This window comes from Myotis brandtii, unplaced genomic scaffold, assembly GCF_000412655.1.
Source record: "Myotis brandtii unplaced genomic scaffold, ASM41265v1 scaffold53, whole genome shotgun sequence".
NCBI classification, from domain to species: Eukaryota; Metazoa; Chordata; class Mammalia; order Chiroptera; family Vespertilionidae; genus Myotis; species Myotis brandtii.
In genome coordinates, this window is record NW_005369942.1 from 9,025,268 (window position 1) to 9,037,753 (window position 12,486).

Consider the following 12,486-nt stretch of genomic DNA (forward strand, 5'->3'; position numbering starts at 1 on the left):
CAGTGCACAAATTTTTGTGCACCAGGCCTCTAGTATGTATATAAAACACATAGACACAGAAAACAGTGTGGTGATAAACAGAGGGAAAGGGGGGTGGGGAGGAGAAGGAGGGTAAAGGGGGGATAAGTGGGGACAGGAAGAGATTTTACTTTGGGCGATGGGCAGCCAATGCAGTGTGCAGATGTTTTGTTGAGTTGTACACTTGAACCTGTATAACAGGTTAACCTGTTTAACCTATTAGACAATGTCATCCCAATAAACTCAATTAGGAAATAAAACAAAAAAAAAGTGCGAAGAAGGAGAAGCAGCAAGGTTGAGGAAGAAAGGAGGGACCTAGGAGGAAACCCAGAGGAATAGCCTGCCACAGAGGTTAAAGGAAGGTTTCAAGAAAGAGTAGGTTTTAACAAAGTCAAAATAAAGAAATTAAGAAGGATTAAAGTTAAAGCACCCATCTAGATTTGATGATAGAAGATGCTAACTCCATAGCATTTTAAAATCTGTTTTAAACTTATCTGTATTTTGTTGAAATTATAAACAGGTTGACTTAGATCTTTTAAATCATGGATGATGTAATTGAAATACTGAGTTAAATAGCCTACAGTGTACTGGTTGAGATGTGATGCTCTGGAGCTGATTTTCAGGTGGAATCTCTGCTCCACTACATACCAGTTGTGTGTCATTGGGCCACTACTTAACCTCTATGAGCCCATTTCTTTGCCTGAACTATCGGGATGATAATATTCCTCACCACACCCCATAGGGCTATTGTGAGGATTGAGTTAATACATGTGAAGAACAGAGAATAATCTCTGAGAAACAGCTAAGAATATGACAATGTTAATTATATTTATTCCTATTTTTAATATTTTCTTTTAAGTAAATATAGTGTGTCAAGTATATTTGATGACTAAAATGTCTGCAAATGAGTAAATCAAACTACAATTAGGGTTGCTATATATCCCAAGGAAAACATGTTTCCTGATTTTCTATTCTACATAAATATTAAGTCTTGACATTGAGGTATAAGTAATGTTAAAACTGTTGACTTCAAAAATTACACTTGGATTTAAATATACTCACCTGAGACAAATATATCCTTTACTGTTGTTAACCTCTAGAAATTTAGTTATTATACAGTGGGGCCTTGACTTACGCGTGTCCCGACTAACGAGCTTTTCGAGATATGGCATCTCTTGGCCGATTTTTTGCTTTGAGTTGTGAGCTAAAATTCGGGTTATGAGCCAGCTTCAGATACCCCACCGCTAGTTGGCACAGCGAACGTCACAGTGAATGCCACAACATCAGCCCAGCATCACGTGTCTCACTCGTTCACTTTATGATTTGACATACGAGTAATTTGAGTTACGAGCTCTGTCACGGAACGAATTAAACTCGTAAGTGAAGGCCCCACTGTATAGACAGCTAAAAACTCTTGAGAAAGATGTGAGGAAGAACACACATTCAGGGTGTGTAGGAATAGAGAGGGCTGATGTGACAAGAGGTGACAACAATCAGTTTCTATACATTTGTTCCATCAGAATTAAATATGTTTTATCCTTCACAGTCAGCAGATACACAAGACGACAATTTCTAACAGTTGTGGACAAAAACACTCTTTCAAAATATATGTTTAGTGGCATTTGCTATATTTAGTACTGCATTCCCCAAGCCAATCTTAACATTTTGTAAATTGAATGCCTAAAAGCACATTTTAATTTAGAAACTGCTGAGTTTAACATATTGCCTACATTTATCTTGTATATTCAGGTGTACATGGAGTACCTAACGTATTTATTGTAATTGTACCGTCTAACAGAAACATTCGATAAGAATTTGAGTCTTCTAATCTGACCACATCCGGTTCTATATTTCACAAGGAGTTTCATTATTCTCATACAGCAATCCAGGTAGGAAAAGAGCTATTTTCAGTTCTCACTTCTTGAGATGGTATTTGGAAATTAAGGGAAAGCAAAGAAACAAATATACATTAAAAGCTATTACACACATGGTCTAAAATTTAGAAATGTTCTGTCTCCTAAAGTTATGATAATTCTTCTGAACTGAAGAAAAGGTATCAGGCTTTATTGATGAACCAACCTTTTTTTCCTACTCAAAATCAGATGATGTGGTGAATTAATAGTTCTAGTGAGTATCTGAAAATGTCTGGCCAAGAGGCATGATTTAATTAGGTCTTTTGAAAAGCCTATTTATTTACTTAATATCCCAAATATGTGGTATCGGCAATACCACAAGAAGCAAATATCGTATTTCAGCTACAGCATAGTGGAAATAATGCTGTTTAAAAATATTTTACTCTCCTGAGAAACCTCAGAGACAAAAGCACGTGAAAGGAATTCTGAAAGTAAATAGCTATAAATTGCAAATGCATTTCACATCCTCAAGTAGTTTCAAAAACAAGTATGGCACCATGAAACAAAGCTTGAGTATCCTGGCCCATTACAGGCATAATAATTCTGTTTATGGAAGGAAACAGGAGACTCAAAAAGTCAAATGCTTCTGAAAGATGTGTATCTTGAGCCAGCACATGTTTCAGATGATATTTAAATTAAGTTTAACATGTACATGTTGCTTTCTAAAACTGAATCCCTGACCCAAGCATTATTCTCCAGAGCCCGACTAGAGTGTCTCTAACATACTAATACAGTACTTTTCTGTTCGGTTTCATTATTAAGAAAAAATGTACGAATAACAAAAAAAATATATCAACACAATTTGCTGATGACCTACATAATCTTAGCGTTTTAAAGAATTCCATTAATCTCTCAAAATCAATCCACCATCTGGGTAGCTGTGTAACAATTTAATGCTGATGTGAAAAAGGCTATAAATGGAGCCATTTCTAAAGGGTGTCAGAGCTGCCATCCCGGAAAAACTGCCTTTCGAGTCTTACTCTGGGAATATTTGGGATGTTTGAACCGGGCAAAGTAACCTGTGGATGGGCCAAACCAACTCTGTCTTACAAACTGTTACAAAGTGACCAGGATAGCAGCCCGCCTGCCCACAAGGACCAATGTTCTTTACACTCCATCACCAGCCATGCATAGCTAACGGGTAACCTAGCCTGTTAACAACAACAGAAATTCCTCTCTTCTATTCAGGTAATTATTTCCTTTTCTTTTCTCATTAAAACTCCTTGCCTTCACACCATGATCAGAACATCTTTGGGTTTCTGCCCGCATCTGTGCTCCCGGATTGCTTTTTTTTCTTTTGTTTTAATCTCAAAGGCTTGTAGCATCTCACTTTGGCTTTTAATTTTAAGGTTAACACTGACCCCAGACTCCAGCCCCCACTAATACTCCTGCAGATATACAATTCATGGGGAGCTTTTACTTGCAAGTCCTTACAGAAATGGGAAGGTTTAACTGGAAGTGGTATCAACTAACGATGTCTAAAATGGAGCTCTTTTGACACCTAAATTAAATTTTTTTTTTGCATGCACCATAGAGGAAATAAATGCTAGCTCTAAAATCAAACCAAATGAATGAGAGGCTTACCTCAATTGGTAAGTAGAAGCCCTTGAAATGGAGCACAGAGAGACTTTCTTCTGCCCAGAAGTTAGTAAGCAAATTTTAGAGGCTGTCTCTGAACCTAAGTAGGTTTCTGAAGCTCAATGTCCATACCCCATTTTTACCTCTTTCTCCAACGGCCTGCGGCACCCTTTACTTCCTTGTCCCGACTAATTCTCCTTTCTTCCTCCTCCTTCTCTCTCTCTCTCTCTTCTACACCATAGCTCCTTACTGACCTAGGAGATGCTCAGAATAGAAAACCAGACCAAGATAGACTAAGAAAAACAAACACAGATTCTGGCAGCTGCCTTTGGGGAAAAGCCAGTCTCAGGCAAAGGGGAGCCAGTGAATGTGTCCGTCCCTTGGACTAGAACAGAATTAAGGAATCTACCTACAGATTTCCTTGACCCTCTCTCCAGCACCCTGATGGGTTTGCAAAGGAATTTAACTATTGGAGGACATACGATCCTGGCTATTCCAACCTATTCCAGTGAATACACCTACTGGTTTCCGAGGGGTTTCTAAGGTTCGCTGGGAAACTCCTATAGAGAACTTTTTAAAACAGAGAGAGAAAGACCAGGAAAATGCAGGGAATTAGCCCATAAGCTTTACCAAGTCATACCTGAGATTTTTCCCCAGAAAATGGACTGGACCAAGATCCATCAATTTATGTTTCTTTGAATGTTTCAAAAAAACCTTTCAGCCCTAACCGGTTTGGCTCAATGGATAGAGCGACGGCCTGCGGACTGAAGGGTCCCAGGTTCGATTCCAGTCAAGGGCATGTACCTTGGTTGTGGGCACATCCCCAGTAGGGGTGTGCAGGAGGCAGCTGATCGATGTTTCTCTCTCATCGATGTTCCTAACTCTCTATTCCTCTCCCTTCCTCTCTGTAAAATATCAATAAAATATATTTAAAAAAAAACAACAACCTTTCAAACCTTACCCAGTCTGTCTCCAGACAGTTTTAAGGATCATCTAAAAGATCCCTTATGAAATTTGGCATTTTGGGAAGGATTAAATGAAGAGCTTATAACTCTGATTAAACAACATAAATTAAACTGGCTGACCATGTGTACTATGAACTGGCGATTCTGGCTAATCAACTAAAATTATTCAAAAGAGAGAAAAAGACGAAGCTGCCAAATCATGAACTTACAGCTCAGCATAAGCAATGAGGTCAGACCTCCCCAAGGTCTCTTAGACAAGGGGAGAGAGAAGTCTGTTCTTACTTTAAAAAGTCAAGTCACCTTAAGAAGGAGATTTGAGAGACTGAAATGGGATTTAGAAAAAGAAAAGAAACAGAAGCAAGCACAGGGCTGCTCCAAGGACAATGAGAGGGCATTTCTCCTTCTCCTTATTAATACTTTAAGAGAAACTAAAGTTACCATAAAAGGGGGAATTACTAAGGCCCTGGCACATACTGGAGCTACTTCATCTATTCTTAACCACACCCCAGTAAGTTGGCCTCTCCCTCAGAGTAAAGCTTCTGTACAAATGGTAGAGATATCTAATCTACCAATGTCTGTTTTGTTGTTGTTGTTTTAATCCTCACCCGAGGAAAACATTGATTTTTAGAGAGAGTGGAAGAGAGAGAGGCTAAAGACAGAAAGAAATATCGATGTGAGAAAAACACATCGATTGGTTGCCTCCTGCACGAGCCCGACCTGGGCCCAGGCCGGGGAGGAGCCCTGCAATTGAGGAATCAAACCGGGACCCTTTGGTCCACAGGCCAATGCTCTATCCACTGAGCAAACTGGCTAGGGCAACCAATGTCTGTTTTTTAATCAGAACCTGTTTTCTGCTAACTAGGGAATAATATGGGCATATGGGCAACATATATTTTTACTAGTTCAATCTTCCCCAATTCACTAGATAGGATGAGACTTTCTTGAAACCACTGATGCTCACATATCCTTTTCCCTGAAGGGTGAAATGTATTTAGAATTAAATGAATCAGATTCTAAAGCAGTTGGGAAAATAATAATTTTCAAAGGAACCTCCACAAGAGGAAACTAATCTTGAGACTGACTGAATGTTTGTTGCAGGATGTTACAATCCAACTTGGGACCTTTTCCGGTACAGATATTGGCAAAACTAATTCAGCCACTACAGTATTTCGCTTCTACCTAATATTCACCAATATCCTTTAAGACCTGATGCACAAGCTGGAACTAAGCCCATTCTATAAGGTTACTTTAAAGGGGGGGCTTATAATTCCAGACACGAGCACCTAGAATTCTCTTGTCCTCCCCGTAAAGAAACCCAATGGGAAATGATGGAGATTTGCACAGAATCTCAGAGCTATAAATAAAACAGTTATTCACAGAAACCCCATGGCTCCAAATCCACGTACCCTATTATCAGCTATCCCGTAGACTGCTAATATTTTTCAATGATAGATTTATGTAGTGCCTTTTCCAGTATTCCTGGTTTTTTATTTATTTTTTATTTTTATTTTTTTAAAAAGGCAGTAACTACCTCTTTGTTTTCACCTGGGAAGAAGGGAGTTTACTGGGACAGTTATGCCGAGGGATATATGAGATTCCCACTTATTTCTCTTAGATATTAAAGGTTGATTTGGATGATATTGAATTTCCCAGAAATTCCACTCTAATACAATATGTGGATGATTTACTTTTATTCCCTAGGACATATTAGACTCCCAAGAGGATGAAATTTACCTTTTACAATAGCTAGCCATAAAAGGAATATAGGGTCTCAAAGGAAAAACTTTGATTCTGTTTACCTCAAGTAAATACCTTGGTTATCTAATATCTAAAGATGGGCTACAAATTAACCCTGAGCAACTCAGAGGAATATCCTTTCCTCTTCTAAAAACAAACAAACAAACAAAAAAACCCCCAGCTTATTCTGTATTAGACTAGACAGTGTCACAATTAGATTCCAAATTTTTCATTAATAGCTCAACCTCCATATGTCTGATTAAAATCAAATTGACCTGATCCATCCAAGTAAAAGCTCCAAAGAAAGAATTATTTAAAGATCCTGCTCTGGGACACCATATTTATAATACCTCTTAATACATGAAAATAAAGGAAATGCTTTGGCAGTTTTAACTCAAAAACAGAGATCATCTGTCGGGGGGGGGGGGGGTTGCATGAAAAAGGTGAAGGGATTAAGCAAGAAAACCCAAAAACCTTATAGACACAGACAACAGACAACAGTATGGTGATTACCAGAGGGAAAGGAGGTGAGAGGAGGTAGAAGAGGACAGAGGGGGTATAAATGATGATGGAAGGAGACTTGTCTTGGGGTGGTGAGCACAGAATACAATATAAGGATGATGTGTTATAGAATTGTAACCCTGAGACCTATATAATTTTATTAACCAATGTCACCCCAATAAATTCAATAAAAAATGAAAAAGGACCTATAAGATATTAGAGTCAGTAGCCAAGGGGTTCCCACCCTGCATGGTGGCTACCTCTGCTACTGACGTGTTATGCAAACAGAGGCGATAGTTATGGACTCTCCTTTATTTATATTCCTCATTCTGCTGCATCTGCACTGAACACTCATCACACTCCACATTCCTGTCAATGGACTGGCTTCTTATGAAGTACTCTTGCTTTCTGTGCCTAACATTACCTTAATTCGATATAGCAGTCTTAACCCAGCAACATTTCTACCTTCTCTGCGGGATGAAGACATCCACTATTGTGTTTTACTAACAGATCACCTTCTTGTTCCCAGGAATGATTTATTGGAAACTCCTATTGATCATGCTGACTTAATTTGGTTTACAGATGGAACTTATCTGAAAGATGAACAGGGACATTACCGAGCTGGATATGCAATAACATTCATGGTGGACATAATTGAAGATTCTTATTTACTTGCATAAGATCTGCCCAGTGAGCTGAATTAATTGCTCTAACTTGAGCTTGTCAATTGGCCAAAGATCAAATAGCCAATATTGACACTGATGGTAGCTATGCTTTGGGTGTAGCTCATGACTTTGGAAAGTTGTAGAAGCAGCAAGGCTTCTTAACCTCTTCAGGGCAGCCCATAAAGCAGGGGTGGGGAACATTTGGCCCGTGGGCCATATAAGGCCCGAGATATCATTTGCTCTGACCCTGCCAAGGCATTAGAGGTGAGTTAATTAAATGTTTGACAAAATATAGCAGGCTAAGTTTTAAATGGTTAATTTTGTATGGCCCTCGAATGATGTTATAAATATCCTAATGGCCCTTGGCAGAAAAAAGGTTCCCCACCCCTGCCAAAAAGAATGGAAAACAAGTTGCAGAATTATTAGATGACTTACAGTAACTGAAACAATTGGCAATCATCAAAATTCCAGGACATTCTGATGCTGCCACCATGGAAACAAAAGGAAATCATTTAGCTTTTGCTTAAGCAATCATTTACCCCGACCTGGGAATACTCCTTGCTTCCTATGAAGTCAATAAAAGACTCTCTTTCACAGTTCCAATGGACAGCGACAGAAGAAGAGAAGAGGATATGGCAACAGAAAGTGGGACCCTTTGACCCAGACAAACTGATATGTTTTGGACCCAATCAAAAGCAATCTTACTTATAGGGACTCAATGACCTATACTTCAACATGTACATGAGCTAATATGTTTATGATTTCATGGAGCAAACAACATTACTGGAAACCTTCTCCTACTGTAGCTCAGAGTGTATAGCAAATGTTCTATCTGTCCAAAATATAACCCTGGAAAATCACTCCATGGCTCCCACGGTCATGTCTCACTTCCGTTAGGTTCATTTGAGATATGGTAATTGGATTGTATCTAAATATCACCATCTCAAGGATATATACATTAGTTACTATTTATAAGTTTTCTCACAAGGGATTACAGGAAAGCAACTGTCTTAATGGTTGGTAAATGGTTATTGGAAAAAAGATTCCTGATTGGGGAATTCCAGTTACATAGCGACCAAAGTAAGATAGGCAGTTATATAGACATGAGCAGAGCAAAGACGATGGGTCATCAGGGTGGAAAGCCCTGGCACCAAGCAAAGGACAACTGTAGGGTGGGACCTCACCCTGAGAGACCATTCCTCCCTTAGCATATCACGGGTCCTGCGGTTTGGACCCCCAGGCCTTTCCTTCTTAGAGATAACATCTAGGCCTCATTTGTATTTCAGCTCCAGGCCCAGAAAAGCAGCAAAACCAGACAAGCAACACCAAGGCTGATGTCAGGACCAGCTTCACTGAATAATGACCCCCCTGCCCTGGCACCCACCAATTAATCCATGGAGATCTAGACCCTGAAAGGACACACCTGGAAAGCTGCTGAATATTCTATTGAGATCTTCTCCTAGGACCTCTCCTAAGCTCTCCACCCTTAAAACCCTTAGGACCAAGGACCCAGCGCACTCTCCCTCCCAGGAGCATGCCTCAACCTTTCTCTTCCCTTACCCTTTCCCTTCCAGGTTCATTACTATTAGCTTCTTCAATCCCAAACTCCAAGGGCCCTTCCTTTACCTCTATAACTTGTTACCTAAGCCCATTTCTTCTAGGAATTACTTTTTCTACCTCTGTGATTTACCAAATAAATGTTCTCTTATATCTTGGGTCTTGGCTCTGAATTCTTTCCTAGCTAGAACTCAAGTACTGAGGTTGCTGAACCCAGATCCAGTCTGACCCCACTGGTCTAACACATGAAGCCATTCCTGCTACAACACGGGGACTCATTTCACTGGGCAAATGGTGCAATCCATCTGTAATGTTTGACCTATTCTACAACATTTTCACTGTGCTTGTCACCCTAGTCCTCTGGATTGCATAAACGCAACTAGGTAAATTTTTAGAAGCTTTGAATCACCCTTGGCCACAAGCTCTCTCTTTAGTGTTCCTCACCTGAGATCTGCACCTTTTGGTAAACATAGCCTTTCTCCTCATCAAATAGTCACTGGTCACTCTATGTATCAATATTCTATTGATCCTCCCCAAGACCTCCCCTAATGCCCAGCCTTTAAACCCCCTGAAAACAAAGGTTCCCAGCATCTTCTCCCTCCAGGGAGCATGCCCATGCCATTCCCCCCTCCCCCCATCTCCTTCTCCATCCCCCATAGGCACACTTCTCCTAAGTCCAAAAGATCACACAAGACTTGCAACCAAGGGAACAATGGGCAGCTGCGGCTCCCCCCGAGCTAACCTGTCTCCAGGCCCCATTTTCTCTGACTTCCCAGTGAGCCAAAGCAGCCCAGCCTAGGTTCCCCTGTTGCTTCTTCTATGCCCTTCCTTGTTTCACTATCCTAAGTGTATTTTTGCTTCAGTCAATAAATTCTTCGGTCAATAAAATCAAGTTTTCCAATACTTCCGAAGTTTAGCTTAAGGTAAGAAGGTTAAATTCTCAGATGTGTGTTGGGCTTAGTTTAAGGAGAAAGGGGATGTTAGTGTCTGGACAGGTGATTCCTCTTTCTCAAACACCATAACATGAATTAACCCTTTTACCTAGCAAGGAGGAGAAAACAGGCCATGGACTTCCTTCATGGGGAAAAATATAAATTACAAATTATATAAGTTTCTATGACATTTGGAGCATGATGATTACATAGCTAAACTTAAAATATAAATATAGAAGATATTAATCTAAGTTATGCCCCCACATTTCACATTCACCACTAGGCAAGAAGTTTCTGTTTATTAACAAAATTGAAAAAGTCATTAGATTGACTAGATAATTTCCTTAATATATAAGGCTATTACTGAATTATATATTTTGTTTTACAAATATGTACATTAAATAAAAATTATAAAATAACCTTAACATTTTTAAATTTGAAATAATTTGCTTTGTTTTAAATCCTCATCCAAGGACATGTTTTTATTGATTCTGGGTATCTAATCTGAAACCTAGGTATGTGCCCTGACCAGGAATGGAATCTGCAACCTTTTGGTGTATAAGACAACACTCCAACTAACTGAACCACCTGGCCATTTTTTTATCTATAATAATAAAAGCATAATATGCAAATCAACCAAACCACGGAACAGCAGAACGACTATCCCAATGACCATCCAGAAGACCACGCTATGACACACACTGGTGCCAGGCCTACCAAGGCGGGTGTGATGTAGTTGGTTGGGGGGCCCCACCATCACCCCTGCAGAGGGAGGCCCAGGCCACCCGGCCAGTGGTGCTGCAGTGGGTGGGTAGGGCCTCCCTCTGCAAGAGCAATTGATTGCGAGGCTCCCAGACTTCGAGAAGGCACAGGCTAGGCTGAGGGACTCCCACCCCTCATTATTTTGTGTCAAGGAATGAGTGGGAAATACAGGAGAGCAAGACATGTAAATGGATGAGCAACTGAAAATTTTGTGCACTGGGTCTCTAGTATTACAAATAAAAACCAATCCTTAGCTGCTATAAGATAGTAAATCAAAATAATAAAAGCATAAAATGGGGATATTTTTATTACTAAGAATTAAAAAAATTTGGCTAAGAAATCTAAAATGCAACTAGAAATGGAGTTGTGAATTGCTGATCCAAGAAAAATTACCTCTCCATAATCTCTAGATTCGCATTCTTATAACACATTTCAACAATTAATGTTCTCTTTGGAAAAGAACACACACTGCTTAGCCTTAGTTATTGGGTAATAAAAGTTGTTAACATGTAGCAGAAATTGGATAGATCAGTGGAATACTAGGTTTCAAAAATTCAGACACAGGCTCCGAGGTACCTCATCAGCATCCATGGCTGTGAGCTGCATAATCTTAGAGCCATCTCCAATGTTCTCCTCCACGGTGAGATCCAGCATGTCCGTTGGAAACACGGGTGGATTGTCATTGATATCCTGAAGTGTTATTTCTACCTACAAGGAGAGAAAGGAACAACGTGTGAATGATCTACATGTCTGCAAGATACAAATGCAAATGTAGACGAGAGACAATCAGGCCTTCCAGAAAGGAACCAAAACCGTCATAAACAACATCCAAACAACAGAAAATAGCCCAGAGGCAGTGTGAACTCTTTATAGAGTAAATAATAAATCCAAGTAAAAATTATTTAACTTGTTGATAGTAACAGATTTTAAATGGTCGCCTTGGTGTTTATACAAAAAAGGTCCACCGATCAACTGTCATTTTAATCCCCAGATTTGTGCACCAGTGTGTCTGTCACCCAACCAGTAAATGTCACTTGTCACACAGATGAAGTGGTGTACAATTTCCTCTTGAAATGTTTACAGATTGGCAACTGATGTCTGGGGGAAATAAAGAAGTTCTCATTTCGTTTTAAGAAACACTCAGCATTTTCCCTTTTAAAGTCAACCTTCAACCTGTGGGGGAAGGAAAAATACAAGCATCTTCTTTTCTATTTTCACTCCTATCAGCACTTCTTAATGTGACGAAAGCTAAGCAAGCATTCCTTTCAGATGTCCTGTTTATATAGATTGCAAATATTACAGCTCTCTTTGAAAGATCTTAGGCAGTCATTTGTTTGTTTCCCTACCTAAGAAAAATTGTTTGGAAGGATTTGTGAAGTCCATATAATAACTTCAAACCATGTGTTTCCTCTTCTGAGCTATGTGCTAAAAGCTGAATATCTGATAAGAAAAGAGAAGACAGCTGCTAATAAAAGTGAAAGTTTTCCCAGTTGGGTCACAAAATTAAGTCATGATGAAAAATCCACCCATCCATTTAGCTGGGATATAACCAAGACATTTTTCTCAAAGGATGAAATGTCATCTTTTATAGTTATATTGTAAAAACTCCACCAGATCCAAGAATGATGAGGATGAATTTAAGCAAAGAGGAAAGAGCAAAAGGATTCTGATTTCTCCTTTCCCAAGAGGAGGGCAGGGCCGGGGATAAGACATTTTTAAAGGATGAAATGTCATCTTTTATAGTTATATTGTAAAAACTCCACCAGATCCAAGAATGATGAGGATGAATTTAAGCAACAAAGAAAGAGCAAAAGGATTCTGATTTCTCCTTTCCCAAGAGGAGGGCAGGGCCGGGGAT

General features: G+C 39.5%; 1 protein-coding gene across 1 annotated transcript in view; it reads right to left on the bottom strand.

Annotated features, from left to right (window-relative positions):
• FAT4 (FAT atypical cadherin 4) overlaps positions 1-12,486 on the bottom strand; it is a 159,400-nt gene that overhangs the window by 70,710 nt on the left and 76,204 nt on the right. The window contains exon 2 of the mRNA XM_014548952.1: positions 11,205-11,336. Within this exon, the coding sequence (XP_014404438.1) occupies positions 11,205-11,336 (132 nt within the window). The remainder of the gene's footprint in view (positions 1-11,204; positions 11,337-12,486) is intronic.